At 44.0% G+C, this 24,803-nt stretch overlaps 1 protein-coding gene across 1 annotated transcript in view; it reads left to right on the forward strand.

Annotated features, from left to right (window-relative positions):
• Window positions 1-24,471, forward strand: part of HSF2BP (heat shock transcription factor 2 binding protein) — a 64,980-nt gene extending 40,509 nt beyond the window's left edge. Inside the window, exons 7-9 of the mRNA XM_017888662.1 lie at window positions 1,277-1,394; window positions 23,770-23,904; window positions 24,468-24,471. Of these exons, the coding sequence (XP_017744151.1) occupies window positions 1,277-1,394; window positions 23,770-23,904; window positions 24,468-24,471 (257 nt within the window). The remainder of the gene's footprint in view (window positions 1-1,276; window positions 1,395-23,769; window positions 23,905-24,467) is intronic.
• Window positions 24,472-24,803: the final 332 nt, after the last annotated feature.

Genomic DNA, 24,803 nt, shown 5'->3' on the forward strand with positions numbered 1-24,803 from the left:
TTCTTCAGCGATGTATTAGTAATGTTTTTGTTTTCTGTTGCTGAGTAACAAACCTCCTCAAAATATAAAGTCTTAACATTTATTTTGCTCATGGGTCTACAGTTTGGTCAGGCTTGGCAGGGACAGTTTGCTGCTCTCCAACATCTGGAGATATCTGTAGCACTGCCCATTGGGAGCAGTGTAATCACTTGATCTGGTCTTCAGGCCAATTTGCAGGGTCTCAGGCATGAGGAAATGGGATACTTGCTTATCCACAATGGGACATAAAATTGAGAAAATAAGTTTTCTTCAAAATCAATTTTCATACTCTTTTTTGACTACATATAATTTCAGTTTTGTATCATGGCTAAAAGTTATTAGCAAATATAGATTGAATATTCTTTATCTGAAATGCCTGGGACCAGAAGTGTTTTGGATTTTGGAATACTTACATTATACCTGCTGGTTCAACACTCTAATTCAAAAATCTGAAATCTGCAATGCTCTGTGAGCATGACCTTTGTGCATCTTTGTCAGTGCTCAAAAATTTTTAGATTGTGGAGCATTTTGGATTTTGGGTTTTCAGATTATGGATCTTATTAAAAGTGAATTTTCACATCCTCAGTCCTAGATAAGACAATCAGCCCCCACCTTATGTTTGGACTCTGCCTGCCCACAGCTGATTAATGCAGCACTCAGGAGCATAGTGACTGCAGACATGGTTAGATTCCAGGGCTCTGTTTCACTCTTTAGGTGCTTGCTAATTACAGTGCACATTACTTAATATTTCAGTAACTCTTGTGGTTGTCAGTGATTCTTTCTGGGCTGTCACTTTTGTTATAATACTTTTTTTTTTTTTTTTTTTTTTTTTGAGACAGAACTTTGCTCTGTCACCCAGGCTGGAGTGCAGTGGTATGATCATGGCTCACTGCAGCCTCTACCTCCTGGGCTCAAGCAATCCTTCTGCCTCCACCTCCTGAATAACTAGGACTACAGGTGCACACACCATGCCCAGCTAATTTTTAAATTTTTTGTAGAGATAGGGTCTTGCTATGTTGCCCAGGCTGGTCTTGAACTTGTGGACTCAAGCAATCCTCCCACCTCAGTCTCTCAAAACGTTGGGATTACAGGTGTGAACCACCATGCCTAGCAGTTTCATTTTTATATGTCTCGTTGTCAGCTGTGTTTTCATTAGGTCTTTTGGAAGAGAAACAGCAACAAATACTCTGTTGTGCACACAATCGTCTAGGTTCTGAAGTCACATGATCTTGATGCTTTGTTTCATTTTCTGTTGCAGATGTTGCTGCCATAGCATGTGGTCGTGAATTCTTGGTGAATTCAAGCCGGGTGCTCTTGGACACCATATTGCAGCTTCTGGGAGACTTGAAGCCAGGACAGTGTACCAAACTCAAAGTGTATGGTGGATAATGTTAACAAGTTAACTCTATGTACATATTAATCAGACTATGCTGATTGGGCCTCTCTTCAAGTAAACACAGTTAATTTTGGTGGTAGTTCTAAATACTCGGAGAAATAAATTGACTGGAGAAGTTAAGGGATATACTATCTCTTACATAGCATTTTAGAAAATAAATTTAAGGAAGGAATGTTCTTGCCTTAGAGCAATCAGTGAGTCCCAAAGCCTATCGCATGATACTTCGTGGTTATGTCAAAATGAATTTAAATAGGTATTTGTCGTGGTAGCACCCCACTTCCAGGTACCACAATCTGTATTTGTTTTCTATTTTTTATGTAACAAATGATCACCAACTTGGTGGCTAAAACACCACCATTTATTATTTCATAGTTTGGTAAGTCAGAAGTCTGAGTGGGTTTGAGAGGTTCTCTGCATAGGTCAAAAGTGAGGTGTTTTCCAGGGCGGGATCTTTTCAGAGACTCTGGGGGAGGAATCTGCTTCTGGGCACTTTGAAGTTGCTGGCAGAGTCCAGTGTCTTGGTTTCTAGGACCAAGTTCCCTGTTTCCCGGCTGGCTGCTCAGCTGTGGGTCAGCGGCTGAGACAGCTTGCGTTGCTTCTCACAGGGGCCCCGTCTTCACGCCACAGTCGCTCTTTGAATCCTTCCCACGTTTCCAGTCTCCGAGACTTCCTCTTCGTCTGCCAGCAAGATGAAACTCTCTCTGCTTTTATTCTTTTGTTAAAAAATTTACTTCAAGAAGGCAAAAACCCTGCTTCTTATAGATTTGTGTGTTTAGATTAGGCATACCTGGATAAACTCCTTTTGATAACACTTGAGTCAGTGTACCTTAATTGCATCTACAGAATCCGCCTTTCCAGGCAATGACATCATCAGCGTGTGATAATTTATAGTCCCAGAGATTAGGGCAGGAAATCTTGGGGAGTGGGGCAGTGTAAGATTCTGTCACTCACACCGTTCGTTCTGAGTGTTGCCTTTGACTTCTTAGAGCATCTTTATGTTTTAATTTTTTTTTTTTAAAGAGACCGAGTCTCTGCATACATTGCCCAGGCTGGCCTCGAACTCCTAGGCGTTCAAGTAATCCTTCCACCTCAGCCTCCTGAGTAGCTGGGACTACAGGCATGTGCCACAATGCCCTGCTGTGGAGCACTTTTTAAAAGTAAGAGCTTCTGTCAAGTCTGTGCCAGGTGCTTCCAACATCTGTGTCATCCTGGCCTCGGTGTCTCTTGGTTGTTTTTTCCCGTGTCAGTTTAGATTTTCCTGTTTCTTCATATGCCAAGTAATTTGGATTTATCCTGGACATCTTGTTTAAATCCTTGGGAAATGCTGGTGTTTATATTTTCACAGGCAGTCAACCCCTTCGGGTCAGATTCCAGCCAGCCTTTTCTCTGTTTGCTTTGAGTGTGTTCTGTTTTCAAAGAGTCTTTCCAGTGCTATTGGAACTGCCCCTTGTGAGTGCCGCCCAGTGGCCAGTCTGAGACTTGGGTGGTCTGGATTTTCAGTGAAGCGTCTTTCAGATGCTGTTTATGATCAGATCCACACAGGCACCACTTGGGATGAGGCCAGGAATTTATAAACAACTTTGTGGGGTCACTTTTCGGAGCTGTTAACTCTCGGGTACGTTTTCGTTGTCTGGGACTGCCTTTTTCAGTCCCCACCTGCAATGCTGTGGCTTCATATACCCTGCTGCGTCTAAGCGCCTGCAACTGTGCCTTCATCCCGCCCTGCAGCAAGAGTTGAGAAGCTCTTAGAGCTTTCAAGTGTAAGGAAAGAATGCCTTTCTCACAGCGTTTGAGTTACCTGGGGGATGCCCTCACTGCCACCATGCTTGGTTGCTGGCAGGAGACTCTTTTCCCACTCCTTGAGCCTCACTAGAGCCCTTCTTCTGGTGCTCTCTGTGTGGCTCAGGGCTACTTCTGGGTTTGCAGCTCCCTTGAGTCCAGGCCAAGGACACTAGAGGAAAAAGTGGTAAACTCACTGCTGGTTTAGTGGTTCTTAAAATTTTCATCATCTTCCCCTATCTGCCTGCTACTGTTTACTTTTCAGAGTCCTCAAATAGCTGCTTCATGTATTCTCTTTGGAATTTATAGCTGCGTTCAGTGGAAGCGAGAATGGAGGGTGTGTTCAGGCCATCTTATCCAGAATCAGGCTTTCTAGTCCATTTTAATATTTTGTACTAACAAATATATATACATAAATAATACATATATACATATATGCAATTTTTTTTTTTTTTTTTTTTTTTTTTTTTTTTTTTTTTTTTTTTTTTTTTTTTTTTAGACAGAGTCTTGCTTTGTAACCCAGGCTGGAGCATAGTGGTGTGAACATGGCTGACTGCAGCCTTGACCTCTTAGGCTTAAGTTATCCTCCTAGCTCAACCTCCTGAGTAGCTGGGACCATTGGTGCATGCCACTATGCCTGGCTAATTGTTAAATTAAAAAAAAAATTTTTTTTTTTGAGATGGAGTCTCGCTCTGTCACCTAGGCTGGAGTGCAGTGGTGCCATCTCGGCTCACTGCAAGCTCCGCCTTCCGGGTTCACGCTGTTCTCCTGCCTCAGCCTCCCAAGTAGGTGGGACTACAGGCGTCCGCCACCACACCTGGCTAATTTTTTATTTATTTTTATTTTTTTAGTAGAGATGGGGTTTCACTGTGTTAGGCAGGATGATCTTGATCTCCTGACCTTGCGATCCACCTGCCTTGGCCTCCCAAAATGCTGGGATTATAGGCGTGAGCCACCGTGCCTGGCCAAATTAAAAAAAAATTTTTTGTAGAGACTGGGTCTCTCCATGTTGCCCAGGCTGGCATGGAGGGTTTTGTTTGGGGGTATAATTTTACAAAGTGCTTGTGGATCTATCTAGTTCATTCCTTTTAAGTACCTTGCATCAAAGGAGATGTAATATTTGGATTATCCTTCCCTGACTTGAAGGTTTTACTTGACAAATATAATGCTGTAGTGAACATCCTTGATAAAGTATTTGCTAACCTGTCTGAGAGTTCCTCTAGGAGTTTTCCCAGAAGAAAGATTTGAGAAGTAGGACGTGGACATTTTCAGTTTGATAAGATACTGCCAAATTGGTCACCATAGTGTACATTTCTACCTGCACCATGCCACTATTTGTGTTTCCCACGTCCTTGTCAGCACTTCACTGTTTATTATATTCCTCTAAAGAAAAAAAAAAAAAAAAAAAAAAAAAAAAAAATATATATATATATATATATATATATATATATATATGGAGAGAGAGAGAGAGGTGCGGGGGGGAAGAAGGTGAGAGACCGGGTCTTGCTGTGTCACCCAGGTTGGAGTGCAGTGGTGCAATCATGGCTCACTGTAGCCCCGACCTCTGGGGCTCAAGTGATCCTCCTATCTGAGCCTCCTGAGTAACTGGGGTCCCAGCTACTCATCATGCCACCATGCCCAGCTAATTTTTTTTTTTTTTTTTTTTTTGAGATGCAGTCTCGCTCTGTGGCCCAGGCTGGAGTGCAGTGGCATGATCTCGGCTCACTGCAAGCTCCGCCTCCTGGGTTCCCGCCATTCTCCTGCCTCAGCCTCCAGAGTAGCTGGGACTACAGGCGCCCGCCACCATGCCCGGCTAATTTTTTGTATTTTTAGTAGAGATGGGGTTTCGTTATGTTAGCCAGGATGGTCTTGGTCTCCTGACCTCGTGATCCGCCCGCCTCGGCCTCCCAAAGTGCTGGGATTACAGGCGTGAACCACCGTGCCTTGCCTTTTTTTTTGTATTTTTTGTAGAGACAGGGTCTCACCTTGTTGCCCAGGCTGGTCTCAAACTCCTAAGCTCAAGTGATCCACCTACCTCGGCCTCCCAGAGTGTTGGGATTACGGCATGAGCCACTGCACCTGGCCTTAAAGAGTATTTTTATCATCTGCCTATCATCTGTGTGTCTTTGTCCTTCTCTCCCTTCCTTCAGATTTAGATTGCCAGTGAGGTTGAGACTCTTCACGTGTTTGTACCATTCCAGTTTTTCCTTTGAGTCGCCCGTCTGTGTCTTGTGCCCACTTTCCTGTTGGGCTGCATTTTTCTTAGTGATGTGCTGTAGTTGTGTGTTCTGGATACTAGTCCATTGCCTCTTTTGTTTCTGTGGTCTGTACAAGGTCCATATTTATGGGCCAGCTAAAGTCCCCCTTCAGCTTCCAAGGTGAAGCTGTGTGTGAGGGCTGGGTCACTTCTAGCCTCTCTGGTTCCAGTCCCTGGAGCTTTGTGCCTTTGGGTCCTGGTGAGCTCTTGCTGATTTCAGTGGGAAATGGGGAGAATTGCCTTCTGAGCCATTCACTGACTTTCTTGGCAGTCTTCCGTTTGGCCACTGAGCAAAGCCGCGTGTTTAGCCTCTATCCTGACTCGGGATCTCAGCATGCACCAGCCTGAGAGAGACCTTCCCGCTGGGATCTTTGGCTGCCTTCCAACATGCTCATGGCTTGTTCCCTCTCACTCTCATTTCCAAGGCACTGTTCTCTCCTCTTTTCACCTCCCCTGCTTCACTAACGCCCACCCTTGAGTCCTCTGGAGCCCCAGGACTTCCTTTCTCCTGCTATAAATCAGCCTCTTTTCTTCCTGGCCTCCCCCTGCCTTCGGTATAGCTTGCCTCTCTCTGGAGAACTACACTTTCACTGCCACTTTTGTGATCGAAGGTCACTAATTCTCAGCAGTTAGTACCTTAGACCCAGAGATAGGGGTTATTTTTTTCCTAGTTGCTCATTTTTAAAAAAAATTTAAATTTAAATTTTAAATTCAGGGGGTACATGTGCAGGTTTGTTACAAGAGTATATCCCGTGACGCTGAGGCTTGGGCTTCTATTGAGTCTGTCACTCAGATAGTAAACATAGTGTCCAATAGGTTTTTCAGTCCTGGTTCCTCTCCCTCCTTCTCTCCTTTTGGAGTCTTCAGTGTCTCTTGTTCCCATCTTTATGTCCATGTATACCAAGGGTTTAACTCCCACTTGCAAGTGAGAACATGCAGTATTTGGTTTTCTACTTCTGGATTAGTTCATTTAGAATAAATGTTGCTGCAAAGGACATGGTGTTGTTCTTTTTTTTCTGCCTGCATAGTATTCCATGACTTGTATGTACCACATTTTCTTTATCCAATCCACTGTTGATGGACACCTCGGTTGATTCTATGCCTTTGCTATTTTTGTTTTGTTTAGTTTTGTTTTTTGAGACAGGGTCTGGCTGTTCCATCCACACTGGAATGCAGTGGTGCTGTCTTATCTCACTGCAGTCTGAAACTCCTGGGCTCAAGCAGTCCTTCTGCCTCAGCCTCCCAAGTACCTGGGTACCTGGGATTACAGGCATGTGACATAACACCTGGCCAATTTAAATTTTTTTTTTTTTTTTTTTGGTAGCGATAGCAGTCTCACTTTCTTGTCCAGGCTAGTCTTGAACTCCTGGACTCAAGTGATCCTTTCACCCCAGCCTCCCAAAGTGCTGGGGTTTCAGGCATGAATCACCACTTATCTTTGCTATTGTGAGCAGTGTTGTGATAAACATATAAGGGCAGGTGTCTTTTTGGTGGAACAATTTTATTTTCCTTTGGCTATTTACCAAGTAATGGGATTGCTGGGTTGAATGCTAGGTCTATTTTTAGTTCTTTGAGAAATCTCCAAACTGCTTTCCATAGGTGCTGAATTAATTTACATTCCCACCCACAGTGTATAAGAGTTCCTTTTTTTCCATAGTTTTGCCAACATGTTGTTTTTTGACTTTCTAATAAGAGCCATTCTGACTGTTGTGAGATGGTATCTCATTGTGGTTTTGGTTTGCATTTCCCTGATGACTAGTGATGTTGGGCATTTTTTTCTTGTTTTGTTGGCTGCTTATATGTCTTCTTCTAAGAAGTGTCTGTTCTTGGCCGGGCGCGGTGGCTCAAGCCTGTAATGCCAGCACTTTGGGAGGCCGAGACGGGCGGATCACAAGGTCAGGAGATCGAGACCATCCTGGCGAACACGGTGAAACCCCGTCTCTACTAAAAAATACAAAAAACTAGCGAGGTGGCAGCGCCTGTAGTCCCAGCTACTTGGGAGGCTGAGGCAGGAGAATGGCGTGAACCCGAGGCGGCGCTTGCAGTGAGCTGAGATCTGGCCACTGCACTCCAGCCCGGGCGACAGAGCGAGACTCCGTCTCCAAAAAAAAAAAAAAAAAAGAAGTGTCTGTTCTTGCTCTGTTCCCGCTTTTTAATGAGGTTATGTGTTTTTTTCTTGTTGATTTGTTTAACTTAACTTCCCTATAGATTCTGGATATTAGACTTTTGTTGGATCCATAGTTTGTGAATATTTTCTCCCATTCTGTAGGTTGTCTGTTTACTCTGCTGATAGTTTCTTTTGCTATGGAGAAGTTCTTTAGTTTAATTAGGTCCCAACTGTCAATTTTTGGTTTTGTTGCAATTGCTTTTGAGGACTTAGTCAAATTCTTTGCCTAGCCCAATGTCCAGAAGACTATTTCCTAGATTTTGTTCTAGGACTTTTATAGTTTGAGGTCTTACATTTAAGTCCTTAGTCCATCTTGAGTTAATTTTTATCTGTGGTTAGAGGTAGGGGTCCAGTTTCATTTGTATGCATATGGTTAGCCATTTTTCCCAGCACCATTTATTGAACAGGGAGTCCTTTCCTCATTGCTTATTTTTGTCAATTTTGTCAAAGATCAATTGGCTGTAGGTGTGCAGCTTTAATTTCTGGGTTCTGTATTGTGTTTCATTGGTCTATGTGTTTATTTTTGTACCAATGTCATGCTGTTTTAGTTAGTATAGCCTGGTAGTATAGTTTGAAGATGGGCAATGTGATGGCTCTGGCTTTGTTCTTATTTCTTAGGGTTGCTTTGGCTATTTGGGCTCTTTTTTGGTTCTATAAGAATTTTAGAAGAGTTTATTCTAATTCTATGAAAAATGGTGTTGGCAATTTAATAGCAATAGCATTGAATCTGTAGATTGCTTTGGGCAGTATGGACATTTTCATGATATTGATTCTTCCAGTCCATGAACATGGAATGTTTTTCCAGTTGTGCCATCTATGATACTTCTTTCAGCAGTGTTTCGTAGTTCTTCTTGAAGAGATCTTTCATCTCCTTGGTTAGATGTATTCCTAGGTTTTTTTTTTGTGTGTGTGTGTGTGGCTGCTGTAAATAGGATTGTATTCTTGATTTGGCTCTCGGCTTGAACCTTTTTTTTTTTTTTTTTTTGAGACAGGATCTCACTCTTTTACCCAGGCTGTGGTGCAGTGGCATGACCACGACTCACTGCAGCCTCGACCTCCTGATCTCAAGCGATTCTCCTGCTTGAGCATCCTGAGTAGCTGGGACTACAGGTGTGTGCCATCACACCTGACTAATTTCTGTATTTTTTTGTAGAGACAGGGTTTCACCATGTTGTGCAGGCTGGTCTCGAACTCCTGAGCTCAAGTGATCTGCCTTCCTTGGCTCTTCCAAAAGTGCTGGGACTACGAGTGCGAGCCACCACACCCGGCCTTCAGTTCTGTGTTGAATAGGTGCGGTAAGAGTGGATATCTCTGTCTTATTCCAGTTCTTAGGGGATGTGTTTCTTCTAGCTGCCCATTTTTATTTTTAATGAAATGTCCCAGAATGCTCTTTAGAAGGCTCTTTCTCTTCCAATCTCATACAAAAATTTTTCCTCCTTGAAAATTCAAGCAACCAGTTGGCTCTCTTCACATCCAGCCTTTCTCATCACTGCACTTTTCTGACCACCCAGGTATTTCTCTTGTTCACCGAGTACTGGCTTGTTGGTGTCCCCCTCCCCATTTCCCGCTATCTTGAATGACTTGAACATGTTTAGGGGTGATTCATTCAACAATCTAATTTCAAGGTCACATGCCTTTCTCAGCTCCCAAGATTTGCTGTGCCCTTCACTGTGGCAGTAGTCTGCCTTGGGCCAGACCCTGCACATGGTCATCAGGTGGACTGTCTGGTAAACACTGCTGTAGCACTCAGGCAGTACCTCCTTTCCTCCTTGCCTCCTTTTCCTACCATTGTTCCCTCTAAACTGCAAGATCTCCTGCTCCTCCTCCTTCCTCCTGCTGACACCATTGCCTCCATGGCCTCCCCTCCCACTAGCTCACCCAGCCCCAGTGTCCATCACTCACATTTCCTGATGCTTTCAACCTTGGACCAGCCCAGCCATCCTCCTTCTCTGTTCCTACAGCTGGGGCTGCTTAGTGAGGTTTGGGAAGAAGCTTTCCTGTGTGCACGGACTCTCGTCATTTCTCCTGGTTTCCAGCACCCTGGGATCCTCCTCTATGTCCTTACTTATCTCCCACTCATTTCCACAGTGGTGGAGGCAGACCTCGGGTGTGACCCTCACGGCCTCCCTGCTCTGCTCTTCCTCTGCAGGTGGGTGTCCCAGCAGGCGGCTGTACTTCCTGCCATACAGAGTCAAGGGTGTGAGTTTGGCCACCTCAGCTTGGCCCTCCCTTGTTTATTCCACTCACTTTTGCTTTTTCCTTTTACATGTCAGAGGCACATATGGCCTGGATGTGTGTGTGTATGGTGTGGGTGTGGGTGTGTGTATGTGGGGGGGGGTTGGGGGGTTGGGATGTATTTTGTGTGTGGTGTATGTGTATGTGGGTGTTTTTTGGGGTGTCTGGTGTGTATTGTGTGTATGTGTTTGGGGCATGTTTATGGTGTGAGTGTGAGGGAATGTGTGTGGTGTGTGTGTATATATGGTCGGGGAGGTGGGTGTCATGTGATGTGTGTGACTGTGGTGTGTCTGTATATGTGGGACTATGGGGGATTGGGATGTGTGTATTTTGTGTGTAGGGGGAGATGTGGGTGTGGTATGTGTATGTTGGGGGATGTTTGTGGTGTGTATGTATATGTAGAGGGTATGGGGTATGTGTGTGTGTGGAAGGTGTGGGGGGGGATATGTGTGGGCGTGTGTGGTGTGTGTGTGTGTGTGGCGTGTGGGGGTGTGTGGGCTGCATATGTGGGGGTGTATGTGTGTTGGAGTGTGCGTGGGGTGTGTGTGGGGAATGTGGGTGTGTGTGGTGTGTGTGTGGTGTGTGGTGTGTGTGTTAGGTGGGTGATGTGTGTTTGTGGGCTCAGTCAAGGCTGGGGCAGTTGGTGCAGTCAGCTGGTGTGTTGTATATGGTGTGTGGGGTGTGGTGTGTGTGGTGTGTGTGTGATCTGTGGTGTGTGATATGTGTGTGTGGTGTGTGATGTGGGTGTGTGGTGTGTGTGGTGTGTGGTGTGGGTGTGGGCTCTGTCAGCCAAGGCTGGGGCGGTTAGTGCAGTCAGCTGGTGTGTGTGTGGTGTGTGTGGTCTGTGGTATGTGGTGTGTGTGTGTGTGTGTGTGGTGTGTGTGATGTGTGTGTGGTGTGTGTGTGTGGTGTGTGTGTGATGTGTGGTGTGTGATGTGTAGTATGTGTGGTGTATGGTGTGTGGTGTGTGTGGCGTGTGTGATGTGTGTGGTATGTGGTGTGATGTGTGTGTCGTGTGTGATGTGTGTGTAGAGTGGTGTGTGTGATGTGTGTACGGTGTGTGGTGTGTGTGCAGTGTGTGTGGTGTGGTACACAGTGTGCGAGTGGTGTGCGTATGGTGTGTGTGGTGTGAGATGTGCGTGTGGGCTCTGTCAGCCAAGGCTGGGGCGGTTAGTGCAGTCAGCTGGTGTGTGTGTGGTGTGTGTGGTCTGTGGTATGTGGTGTGTGTGTGTGTGTGTGGTTTTATTGTGTGGTGTATGATGTGTGTGTGTGTGGTATGTGTGGTGTGTTTATGGTGGTGTGTGTGTGGTGTATGATTGTGTGTGGTGTGTGTGTGGTGTGTGGCGTATGATGTGTGTGTGTGGTATGTGTGGTGTGTTTATGGTGGTGTGTGTGTGGTGTGGTGTGTGTGTGTGGTGTGTACGTAAGGTGCACGTACTGTGTGGTGTGTGTGTGGTGGGTGTGTTGTGTGTGTGGTGTGTGATGTGAGTGGTGTGTGGTGTGACCGGTGTGTGTGACTGGTGTGTGGCGTGGTATGTGTGATGTGTGCGACAGGTGTGTGTAACGTGTGTGTGGTGTGGTGTGTGTGATGTGTGTGTGATGGGTGTGTGACTCGTGTGTGTGGTGTGGTGTGGAGTGTGTGCTGTGGGGTGTGTGTGTGTAATCTTCCTGCCTCTGTATTGAGCCTTCCTCTGGGATGTGCCCTGTTGCCTGTCACCTCTTGCTCCAGTATTTCTAGCACTCCCGCTCCACTGGCTCCTGTTCAGCCTTTTGTCTCCCAGGCCATGGCTGCCCTTTCAAACCACTAGCCACCCTGGGTTTATCATGACATGTTGCATTTTCCCAGAATGCAGAGCTGGCTCATGGTGTATTCCTTTTGCTTCTACCTGAAATCCCTGTGGGCCCTGTAGGTCAGTGGTGGATGAGACTCGATTCTGCCCTTGGGCTACATGTCCATCTCTTTTGTGGCAAACACTCATAGGGTTGTACCTGGGACATTGTTGCGACTCGGCCTCTGTGAGTTCTTTCAGTGGCATAGCCTCCCCAGCCATATGGGTTCAAGCTGTTGCTAGTTCATCTACCTTTTTAATGAAGGCCATGTTTGTTACTCTCCAAATCTAGGAACTTCCAGCATGTGGTGGCCAGACACACCAGCTGACCTTGGAGACCCCTCAAGGTGGTTGGTGCTGCCAGCAGGCTGGCTGGATTCTGTTTATTGTAGTGGTCGTAGCTTTTCGGTCTTGACAGCCATACCCCACGGGTTATTTTCCCCATTCCCATCAACCTCTCAGCTGTCTGCTGGAAATGACCACTTGACAGAACTGTGTGCAGGGTGAGCTCTGTCACCAAGGCTGGGGCGGTTCAGTGCAGTCAGCTGGTGGCTTGTCCCCGGTGGGGTCCTGTCTGTTTCTTCTCTGTGTATTTCTCCTTCGTCATTCAGCCATGGGATGACACATGTCAGGAGCGTCCCACATCATCACCACCTCAGTCCATTTCCTTCACCTCCGGCCACTGGTCACCCAGGCTTGTGCTCCCAGGGCCTGATGTGGGCAGGATTTGTGCTGTGCCCGGACCTTGGATTGCGGGGGGCCCTGAGTGCTGTCCTGGCACTGAGCTGCATGTGGAGGGCCCAGTCTCCTTTCTGTGGCTGTTTCTCCACTGCTGCCACGTGACCCTGGTGTTTCCATTCGCCTTGATACTTGGTAACACTTGGGCAACTGCAATTATTCTTATTTTTTATATTGGATTTGTGGATTTCTCCAGCCTTTAAAGTTTCCCTGCCTTTTTTTGTACTTTCTTATGGAGGCCAGGTTATTTTTTTTCCTCAGTGCCCATACTGCCTGTGATTTTACCAGTCCTTGTTGAGTAGGCCATGAAAGGCCTTTTCACATCTTTGCTAGTGGCTCCTCAGGTCGGACCTGCTGGAGGTGTTATTGAAGGGGATGGCGGAAGGCCCAGAGTTTAAGGTGGTTCTTCACCTGGAGTGAGGAGAGAGGCCTCCAGGGCGGGAGCTACCCACATTCCTAAATGGTCACTTGGTTCTCAGGATGACACTCTCCCTGGATTTGCAGTTGGGGTGCAGTGTCTATGATGAGACCACCTCTACTTTTACCAAGCCAAGGTAACGGACATAGTACATTTCACTGTCAGGGGCCGGGGAGTATTTGGCATGTGTGGGACAACAGTGGCTCAGCAAGGTTGTCTCATCCAGGCACAGGGTGGAGGGTTACAGAAATGCCTCTCGGAGTTTGGGCTCTATACGGTTCCTGTTTCTCGAAGTTACTATTGGTTTATCCTCGCCCAGCATCTTCGCCAGGTGTCACCAGTAGGATGTCATCAGTGAGAATATGGCTTGTGAGAAGTTTCTGGGTTCTTTGTGCAGTTGACTTCAGAAGCAGCTGTGAGCTCTGCAGGAAAACCAGCTCACCTTTGTGGGCAAATCAGGGTGATGGTATTGTCCTGCCTCTCTGTGGAGTAGATGTGTGGCTGCGTCTGTAGGGCAGAGCCACCCACAAGCTCCTGTTTTCCAAAGAATTCTTCCGAAATAGTCACAGTGCAGATTGTATTTTTCAAAGATGCTTCCAGAAGTGTTTCCACAAAATGTCTTAAGACAACAGCAGCCTTTTAGAACTAAGTGTAGAGAGGAAGCTGTAAAGCTTGTACGACACTTTGTTCACTGGTTGCTTTGTTTGTCTGTCTCCCATTTCCTGTAAACTTCTGGAGAGCCTCGAGTCCAGGACAGAGAAATATGCTCAGTAAATGTTACGTGATGAGTGAGAGCAAATCGCCACTTTCTGGGTGTGGTTCTCCCTTGTTTGTTATTAAAAGTTCTACAGAGTGTTACTGTGCATTTTGGTGGCCCAGTCCCTTTTTCACGTATGTATTGGCTGAAAAGAAATCTTCAAACATGATGGAGTTTCTAAACAGTTTCCAGTCAAAGCTTTAGTAATTCTAGATAGGAAAGTTATCATCAGGAATCTTGTAAGATAATTTTAAGACATTGCATTACCATTAATTGTTCTGACGAAGGAAGTATGTTTTCAAGACAAACTCTATCTAGATAACGTTCAAATTCCTAAGTTTAGAGTCCTCATCATTTCCAGATATTAACAAAAGTCAATATCTGGAAGTCATGTGGGGCCTATGAACTAATGTGTATTATTTCCAGGTGGTACAGCTTTCAGCTACAGTGTGCTTACCCGCCACTGAATTGGTCTCTGTTGAGTTATAAATTGGTAGATGGTACTGTGAACATCAGCTCTTCTGAAAGGCATTTTTGGGTTTTACCCTGTCTAGTTTGGTCATTCTGTGTACATTAAAAAAAGCTCGTATAACTAAGTAATTTGCTTATTTGGCCTTTTCAATAAGGAAAAGGCAAATAACCAAATACACAAATAGGCAAAAGAGAAAATCAGGAAATTTACAGAATAAAACACGCAACAGCTTCATAAACACGAGAAAGATTCTTGCTTTCCATAGTAATCAGTGGAAAGCAAATTATAACCCATAAGATGCCTTTTCAGTGCCTCTCATTGAAGAAGATCACAGTCTGATGATTACAAGCTTCCGATTGGACGTGAAGCTACAGTGAAGCTTACACCTGTCCATGTGCTGCTGGAGGGTACGTGGAGCCAGCTGGCCTGCGTCTGTGGAGGCTACGTCTGCACATGCCGAGGACAGAGTCCCCGTCTGCATGTGTACTTCAGAGAACGTTTTCCATAGGACACCGGGATGCTTGTACAGAAAATGTGATAGCAGTGGTGTTTATAATAGCACAAACTAGGAAGTTACCTAAATGTCTATAAGCTGGAGAATAGATAAATAAATTGTGATTAATTAAAAAGTTGGCATATATCAGTGGAAATAGGTTGGAACTGTAGAAATCAACATAAACGGATCTCGCCATGGTGTGGAAGGTTGCCTGCAGTATGCTGCTGTTGATGCAGACATACAAAGAAAAATGATTCTGCACCTAAAGTATTAGCAGTGCATGGCTAGTTTAAATATCAGACGTAGCTGTGGTTACCCCTCCCTGAAGCACACCTTTGGGTGGCGTTCACAGAGGGAATTCAACTCTGGTTATAGGTTTCTTTCTTAATCAGGGGGGTGAGTGTTGTATTATTCTTTATATCCTTTTGTATGTCTTCATTGTAACATAATATATACGAATTAACATACAGACATTTGAGGATGACATGGTATAGACCACAAGTTTTTAGGTTCTAACTTGACTGAGGAAAGAGGCACAGAATCTAAGTCTATTAGGTCATTAGTTACTGTACTCTGTCTAATAAAAAATTGGTAGACCTCTTAAGTTTCTGTCAAGAATAATTTGGTCTAAAAATGTAGTATTGCTGTGCCAGTTGCTTTCTCAAATTACATGCAGTCTTTTGTAGGAATTTTATTACTTACTGTACTGTAGAATTACTTTATGGTGCTAATTTGGCGCTCTTAGATTTTGGTCAGTTTACCATGACTGACTGGCTTGTTTCTGGGCAGTGAACTTCACAGATACTCCTTTTTCTTACTTATTTTTATTGCTAGTTTGTTTTGAAGTACTGGGTGTGTTTATTCTGTTACTCGTAGGTTACAAGTTATATTTTCTCTCAAGATAAAGAATAAGGTGGTCAAGTTGTCACTTTTACCTTTAGTGACTCAGTTGTGTTGGCCTGTGGAGGAGTGCTGTCTTGCTTTTCACACCTTGAGCTTGTTCAGCCCTGAGACCTTGTGTATTTAGGTAAAGAGAATTTGCTTTTTATCAAAGATGAGTTACTCGTGTTGCTTATGTAGCGTTTTGAGTTCACCAGTACTTTTATTTTAGCCATCTTTTCAGTCCTTTTAAATGTCAGATGGATCTGAGATGATTGAGACTGCAGAGACTGGGAAGTTGCTCTTTTGGAGCCCATTAGCCCCATTTATAACAGGCTTTTTGCTGAGGTTTACGGTAGGAAGCAGAATTTTCCTACTTTTTTTTTTGTCATTGGAAGGAAAAGCCTAACTCTTAGTACACTAGTTTGAGAAATAACATTTTCTTTCTTTCCTTCCTTCCTAAATTCCTTCCTTTTTTTTTTTTTGAGACTGAGTCTCACTTCATTGCCCAGGCTACAGTGCAGTGGTACCATCTTGCTCACTGCAACCTCTGCCTCCCGAGTTCAAGTGATTCTCCTGCCTCAGCCTCCTGTAGCTGGGACTACAGGAATGTGCCACCATGCCCAGCTAATTTTTGTGCTTTTAGTAGAGATGAGGTTTCACCATGTTGGCCAGGCTGGTCTCAAACTCCTGACCTCAAGTGATCTGCCCGCCTCAGCCTCCCAGAGTGCTGGGATTACAGACGTGAGCCACTGCACCTGGCCAAGAAATGACATTTAATATTTCAATACTAGAAGAGTAAAATGAATGGGTAGTCTCTTTAGACTTGATAATTGGAAACTTGATACACTATTTACAGATATTTTTGGTTGGAATAGAAATGTTATATTAGACAAAACACTTGCATAAGAAACAGAATCTTTTGGGTTTATTTTTTGCTAACTCTTGTGTGACCTAGTGTGACCTAGAAGTCTTTGGTCTTCTGTGAGATGTATCTTGGCAGTGACGTGAGGTCTCAGGTGGCGACATGGTTGTTGTAAGTATGTGTTTCGTTTTAGCTTCTTAAGGATAACTGATTTTGACCAAATATAAAAATGTAAAGACCTCTGCTAACTTAGGAGTTGTTTTTGCCACCTTAAATCTAAATGGCAGTCAGCAAAGAATTTCAACTGGCCATCTTTTCAGAAGGTTGCCCTATATTACAGTTATTACCAGATGCTAGCTTTGCTTTTTAAGACATACAGAAGATTGGTTTATCTTATTTTCATGCTGTAAGGCAGAGGTCAGCAGACTTTTTCCATAAAGTGTCAGACAGAAAATATTTTAGGCTCTTGGGGTCATATGATATCTGTTGCAGTGACTCAGTTCTGCTGTTACTGCCTGTGTGAAAGCAACCACGGGCAATATATTTAATTCGAAGGAATTCCGCCTCTCTGGGTTTGTGATCTGAAGCAGGAAGTTTTCTCTTCTTGGAACACTGGATTCGACACCTCACTAAATTCTAGTTAAGGTGCGAAATTTTCCTCATGAACACTACATTTGAGTACCCCTTACTACCTCATTAAACAGGTTACTAGTGAGTAGCTTTTGGATGCGTGTAAAAATTGTCAGTGAAACTTGGAAGAACTTTCATTGTGCCTTATTTTGTAGCCTGCTGGGATGCTGAGGACCTTGTTTTGAGAACTGAGCACCCTGCTCTGGAGGGTGCTTGCATAGCTCTGTCTTTTCTGGCTCCATAGCATTGCCAGGGACTTTGAAAGTGCCCATGGTCAGCCAGGGACGGTGGCTCACACCTGTAATCCCAGTACTTTGGGAAGCCAAGGCAGGCGTGTCACCTGAGGTCAGGAGTTTGAGACCAGCCTAGCCAACATGGTGAAACCCTGTCTCTACTAAAAAAAAAAAAAAAGTACAAAAATTAGCCAGGTGTGGTGGCACAGGCCTGTAGTCCCAGCTACTCACGAGGCCGAGGCAGGAGAATTGCTGGAACCCGGGAGGCGGAGGTTGCAGGGAGCCGAGATTGCACCACTGCACTCCAGCCTGTCTGTCTCACTTGGCCACAGAGCGAGACCCCGTCTCAAAAAAAACAACAACAGAAAAAGAAAGTGCCTATGGTCACATGGGAGAGAAGGAAGACCTTGGCTTTTATTTATTTTGATCTTAATCACTGAGAGTTGATTCACTTTTCAGTAAAAAATTTGAGTCCTTATTGCATCCAGTCTTACTATACTAGTTTGTGAGATGATAAAGACAAGGCTGGGAGCTTGCTTTTGACAAAATGTAGTGGGGAAACCAGACATTTTAATAGAAAACTATAATAGAAATTTTCTATGGCATGCATGTGTTACATGTACCATAGTATGTTTAGTTAGTCCCTTAACAATGAACTTGGTCAGTGTTATGATTTTTTCCTTTTGCCTTAGGCTCCAGTATGTCTTGGCATGGCACTGTTAACCAGTTCCATCTTTATTTAAAATTTTGGACTGGGCACAGTGGCTTGTGCCTGTAATCCCAGCACTTTGGGAGGCTGACGTGGGAAAATTGCCTGAGGCCAAGAATTCAAGACCAGCCTTGGCAAGATGGCAAGACCTCATCTCTACAAAAAATTGAAAAATTAGTTGGGTATGGTGGCACGTGCCTGTAGTCTCAGCTACTCAGGAGGCTGAGGCAGGAGGATTGCTTGAGCCTAGGAATTCTAGGTGGCAGCGAACAATGACTGTGCCACTGCACTCCAGCCTGGGTGACAAAGTGAGACCTTAGCTGTAGGAAAAAAAACTAAAACATTAAAGTTTTGCTTATTAGGGCTTTTTAAATATATTTTTTAAAATATTGAATTACAGTGTTAAAAAATATGGGCTACTGGGCATGTTGATACTCCCTTAAATTTACACCCAAAGCAAGTGGCTTACTCTCCTCATCCTAGCCGGCAGTGCTAGTTCAGTGTTTATTTGATAGCATGTGTAGTGGAGGTGGCAGAAGGTAGGTTGTGGAGGCTCTGGACTCTGTTGAAGAGAAGTATGTGTATTCTAGCTGGTCGTCAGCTTTGCCTGACTCATACCTGAGCTCTGGCTCCCTGGACATGGTCTGCAGCAGAGCTGTGCCTCATTCCTCTGCCTTGCAGCTCTCCCTCTTTCTCTGCCTTACACTTGTGTCATTTAGAGGCCAGAACCTTGGAGGGTTTTCGTGCACACTTTAATGCTCCCTTGTTCTGAAACCCTCCTTTCTAGGTATCTTTTTCCCTTTCTTTCCACCCTGGTGACCCTGGACTATGTGGTTTTACTTCTGAAACTGGGCATCCCCAGGTTTCTGATTGAGGGCTGGCTGCCTGGTGCTGTGTAGCCCTGCCTAAACCTCAATGTATTTGCCCTCTTTATCTAAAAAAAATTCTTTTTTTTTTTTTGGGGGGTGGGGGGACAGGGTCCTGCTCTGTCACTCAGGCTGGAGTGCAGTGGCTGGCACCATCATAACCCTGCAGCCCTTGACGTCCCCAGGCTCAAGTGGTTCTCTTGCCTCAGCCTTCTGGGTAGCTGAGACTATAGGCATGTGCCACCGTGCCTGTCTAATGTTTTCTTTTTTCTGTTGTTGTTTGTTTTTTAATGAAGAGATGGGATCTTTTTGTGTTGCCCAAGCTGGTTTTGAATTCCTGGGCTCAAGCAGTTCTTCCCATATTGGCCTCCCGAAGTGCTGGGATTACAGGCATGAGCCACTCCTCTTCTTTCAAGGGGGTACTTCTCATTTTCTGCCTGCCTTTGGCTGCTTTCCATTCCCCTTAAATAGTTCCTATATTTTGTTCAGAATTTGTGATTCTTATTAGTGGGACGGTTAGTCCAATGCAAGTTATTCTGCCATTGCTGCAGCTATTTTTTTCTGGAATAAGTATTTAAGGCTGTGTGTGTGTGTGTGTGTGTATTTCACTAGCATCACAAGTTTTATTTTTGTATATATTCATTCTTGTTCAGTTGCCCAATTTTCCTCATAATTTCTTTGACTTACTCTTATAGAAGTGTACTTTTAATTTTCTTTTTTCGTTTTTGTTTTTTTTTTTTTTGAGACAGAGTCTCCCTCTGTCACCCAGGCTGGAGTGCAGTGGCGCGATCTCAGCTCACTGCAAGCTCCGCTTCCCGGGTTCACGCCATTCTCCTGCCTCAGCCTCCCGAGTAGCTGGGATGACAGGCGCCCGCCACCGCGCCCGGCTAATTTTTTGTATTTGTAGTAGAGATGGGGTTTCACTGTGTTGGCCTGGATCATCTTAATCTCCTGACCTCATGATCCGCCCACCTCAGCCTCCCAAAGTGCTGGGATTACAGACGTGAGCCACTGCGCCCGGCCACTTTTCTTTCTTTTAAAATTATATTATTTTTAATTATTATTTTTGAGATAGGGTCTTGCTCTTGTTACCCAGGCTGGAGTGTAGTAGCACTATCACAGCTCATTGCAGCCTTGACCGCCTGGGCTCAAGCGATCTTCCCACCTCATCTGCTCCAGTAGCTGGGACCACAGGGGTGTGCCATCATGCCCAGCTGTTTTTATATTTTTTGCAGAGACGGGGTCTTGCCATGTTGCCCAGGCTGGCCTCCAACTCTTGAGCTCAAGCCATCTGCCCACCTCAGCCTCTGAAAGTGTTGGATTATAAGCGTGAGTCACTGCACTTAGTCTATTTTCTTTTCTGTTAATGTAGCTACCTCAGCCTTCTCTTTCTTCTTTTTTCATTAGTATTGGATATATCTTTTCCGATTCTTTTACTTTCAACTTTCCACAAACTTTTTTTTTTTAGAGGCTCACTCTGTTGCCCAGGCTGGAATGTAGTGGTGCCATCTCGCTTCATTACAACCTCCACCTCCTGCATTCAAGAGATTCTCCTGCCTCAGCCTCCCTAGTAGTTGGGACTACAGGTGCCCATCACCACATCTGGCTATTTTTCATATTTTTAGTAGAGACAGGGTTTTGCCACGTTGGCCAGGGTGGTCTTGAACTCCTGGCCTCAAGTGATGTGCCCGCCCTGGCCTCCCAAAGTGCTGGAATTACAGGTGTGAGCCACCACTCCTGGCCCCTTTCTGGAGACTTTTGTTTCAGGTGTGTTTCTGTGAAACAGTCCATGGTTGCATTTTGTTTTTCCTTTAACAATCTATAATCTATGCCTTTTAATAGGAATAGCTTGTTCATTAACATTTGTGATTAATGAAGTGATTGGATTCATTTATTCTGTCATATTTTGTTTTTCTTCTTATTATGATTTTTCCGTTATCTTTCCTTCCCTCCTTCCCTTTCTCCCTTGCTTCCTTCCTCCTTCCCTTCCTCCCACCCTCTTTCTTCCTTCTGTCTCTCCCTTCTTCTTACTCTTTTTGTTCCTTTTTTATTCTTTCTTTCAACAGGGTCTTACTCTGTTATCTTTCTTTCAAAGTCACTAAGTTCTGAGTTCATTTTATTCTTCTAGTGTCTTGAAAGTTTACCCTTGTGTCTTTCAGTGATAGCCCGTTTTTTAAAGCATGATTTGATGCATTTGGTATATGTGAAAGTAATTAATCTCTTTCTCACCTAAACAGTAGAAAGATCTTAGAATGCTCTAATATTTACATCCTGGATTACATGGATTCATGGACTGTATCTAACTCTGTTGAAAAGTTTCAAAAATCCCGTAGAGTAGACATTTTAATGACTGCTTTTACCCCCCAGTGTTTACTTCTGTACACTCACATCCCTTTAGTTACTCCCTCCTTGTATCTCAGAACATTCTTCTGACGTCATTTTCCTTTTTCCGAAGTCTGTCCTTCCAATTCTTCCAGTTCAGATCTGTTTGTTTAAAAATGTCTGAGATTTTCTTTGACAGTATTTTACTTTACCTCTTTTGTTGAAAGTCTTTTTGCTGGGTTTACAATTCTGTTTATTATTTTCTCTTTATACTTGGTAGATATAGAGAGCTTAGCTTTTGGTGTAATTACTCTTTTATAGGTAATATATCCTTTCTCTCTGGCTGCTTTACAAAATATGTCTTTAATTTTCTAAAGTTTGGTTGTGATGTGTGTAGATTTGTATTTATTTTTTATCTTTCTTTCTTTCTTTTTTTTTTTTTTTTGAGACGGAGTCTCGCTCTGTCGCCCGGGCTGGAGTGTGGTGACCGGATCTCAGCTCACTGCAAGCTCTGCCCCCTGGGTTTACACCATTGTCCTGCCTCAGCCTCCCGGGTAGCTGGGACTGCAGTGGCCCGCCGCCTCGCCCGGCTAGTTTTTTTGTATTTTTTAGTAGAGACGGGGTTTCACCGCATTAGCCAGGATGGTCTCAATCTCCTGACCTCGTGATCCGCCCGTCTTGGCCTCCCAAAGTGCTGGGATTACAGGCTTGAGCCACCGCGCCCGGCCAATTTTTTATCTTTCTTGAGATTTATTTGCGCCTCCTGAATCTGAGGGTTTATATTTACTCATTTCTGGAAAATATTTTTGAAATATTTTTTTCCTTCATTCTTTCTGTTCTTTCTTTGTGGACCCTGTTTGGAAGAATGTTGAACTTTTCATCTTCGCCTCCTTGTACTTTAGCCTCTCTTTCATCTGTTTTTTCTTTCTTGCTGTAGTTTCTTAAGGTCTGTTTTTCTGTTTAGTATTTCTCCTTTTCCATGTGTCTAATTATCCTTGAGTTTTACATTTTAATTATTGTTTTCCTGTTTTGTAAATTCTGCTGTTACTTTTGAATTGGCTGGTTATTCCTAATAGTAATCCTAGCTTCTCGATTATAGTTTTACTTTCTTTTAAAATTATCTTCACCCATTAAACATACCAGTTTTCCATTCTGCAGTTGATACTTCTAGTATCTGAAAAATTTTTGGTTCTAGCCCTGTCATTGGTTCTTTGTGCTGGCTGTTACTCACCTGGCCTTCTTTTCTCATGAGTCATATTATGATTTTGTTATGAACTCTCATTTGCTAGTATGTATTTGGGGGAATTATTTGAAGACAAGGTTGAGGATCCTTCCCTTTAATGTCCAGGAAGCTGGGGGAGCTTCTTTCCCACTCTGTTTTATATTAAAATTACTGGCCTGGGGATTTTGAGGCCTGCCAAAAATGTGAATTCATGCTAAGCTTGAAAGTTTCCTCTCTTCTGGTTTCTGCAGGGCCTGTGAACTGAATGCCCGTGTTTCTCTGAGGCTTTTCCCTCTGTCCCTCTGCGTGAAGCCACTGTAACTGAAGCTCTAGTCTTTTGGAATCGCAGCATCTTTTGCACTTTCCTCTGAGATTTTGTGCTCTTACTTTGTTCCTGATCACAGGTGTTTTCCTTTCATTTCTTGCAAACTCATTCTTTATTTCAAAGGCTTTGCAAAAATATTTGTCTAGCCTTTTTATTGCTCTGCAGTGTAAAGTGTTTGGGTTCTCTGTATTTTGCAGTGTTTGCAGAAACCGAAGTCCTGTAGTTTCTGACTTTCACTAGACTCTGCATTGCCAGCCATGGTTCAACCCTGAAACAGCTTGTAAAGTCCTATCCTATTCAGTAAACCGCTCTGTTGGTTGTGAGGGATGGTTGGGTTGTAGTACTCTTCGTTCCTTGTACTGTGATTGTGCAGTCCTGTGGCCTGACCTGGCGACCTGGACCTCACGTGTGATGTTCATTGAATGAAAGTATGTCATTAGGTTTTAGATGGCTGAATTGAACTTTTTTTTTTTTTTTTTGAGACGGAGACTCGCCCTGTCACCCAGGCTGGAGTGCAGTGGCCGGATCTCAGTTCACTGCAAGCTCTGCCTCCCGGGTTTACGACATTGTCCTGCCTCAGCCTCCCAAGTAGCTGGGACTACAGGCGCCCGCCACCTCGCCCGGCTAGTTTTTTGTATTTTTTGGTAGAGACGGGGTTTCACCGCATTAGCCGGGATGGTCTCGATCTCCTGACCTCGTGATCTGCCTGTCTCGGCCTCCCAAAGTGCTGGGATTACAGGCTTGAGCCACTGCACCCGGCCTGAATTGAACTTTGAGAGTACAGTACTCTTACAAATTGAGAGTAACCTGTATATTAATGCAGGATTGGTCATAAAAGAGATGAATCAATAAATATGTTTTGTGAGGTTTCCCGTGGGACCCTCTCTGCATTCGAGACTCTTGATTATGTGAGCCTATGAAAGGCGGTATTATGTGATATCATTGCTGAAGTTTCCCATTTTCCTGTAGCCTCACATAGACAGATATTACTTCACATACGTTATATTACAATGCTCATTATCCAGATTGTAGAATTGGACATCTAAAATGTGAGGGAATATCTAAATACGTTAAGTTCCTCTTAACTAGGAGATATGTTTAGGGTGAAATGTAGTGTGGATGGAGCATTCCAACACCTTTTTCTTTTACATTTCAGGCTGATGCTGATGTCCCTGTACAATGTAAGCATCAATTTGAAAGGCCTGAAATACATCAGCGAGAGTCCAGGATTCATCCCATTGCTGTGGTGGCTTTTGAGTGGTAAGCGGGGTGGTTATCTGTACAGCTGCTTGTATGGTTTATGCAGTAGTCCTCCCTTATCCACGGCGGATACGTTCCAAGCTTCCTAGCAGATGCCTGAAACCAGAGAGAGCACCAAACCCTCTATATATACTATATTTTTAAACATTCATACATCTGTATGATAAAGTTTAATTTATAGTTAGGAATAGAGATTATCAACAACAATAAAATAGAACAATTATAATAATAAGCCAGCACCGCTACTCTTGTGCTTTAGGGCCATTATTAAGTAAAATGAGGGTTACTTGAACACTGGTGCTGTGGTACTACAGCAGTTGACCTGATAACCTAGATAGCTACTGAGTGACCTAAAGGGTGCATAGCATATGCTGGACAAAGGGATGATTCATGTCCCTGATGGGATGGAGTGGGATGGCAGCATGAGATTTCATCATGCTACGCAGAATGGTTTGCAATTTAAAACTTAAGAATTGTTTATTTCTGGATTTTTCCATTTGGTATTTCCAGACCTTGGTTGACTGTGGCTAACTGAGACTGTGGAAAGTGAAACTGCAGATAAGAGGGGCCTACTGTATACCTGTTCTTCTGTAGCTGAAGGAAATTTTAAAGTATTAGAAAGTAGGATTGATTATAAGATGTTATTTCTTTTTAAAAAAGTCAAATTTTAGAAAATTCCTTGGTATGTTAGGTTTACTCTAGTTCTGTTTCTGAAGTATTGCTTTCAATTTGGATATAATTTACTGGTGTCCCTACAACACAAAGAAAAATTGTCTTATAAAACAGCTGATAAACAGCATCAGCCTATCCCATTCTCTGTTAACAGCACAGTGCTATATGTGGGTATGTGGCTCTATCAGATAAGAGAAGACCCATTGTTAAATAATTTGGGTAAAAAGAAATTGGAAAGACTCCGCAGCTCTGAAGGGA

This window comes from Rhinopithecus bieti, unplaced genomic scaffold (assembly GCF_001698545.2).
Source record: "Rhinopithecus bieti isolate Rb0 unplaced genomic scaffold, ASM169854v2 scaffold_18153, whole genome shotgun sequence".
Taxonomy (NCBI): Eukaryota; Metazoa; Chordata; class Mammalia; order Primates; family Cercopithecidae; genus Rhinopithecus; species Rhinopithecus bieti.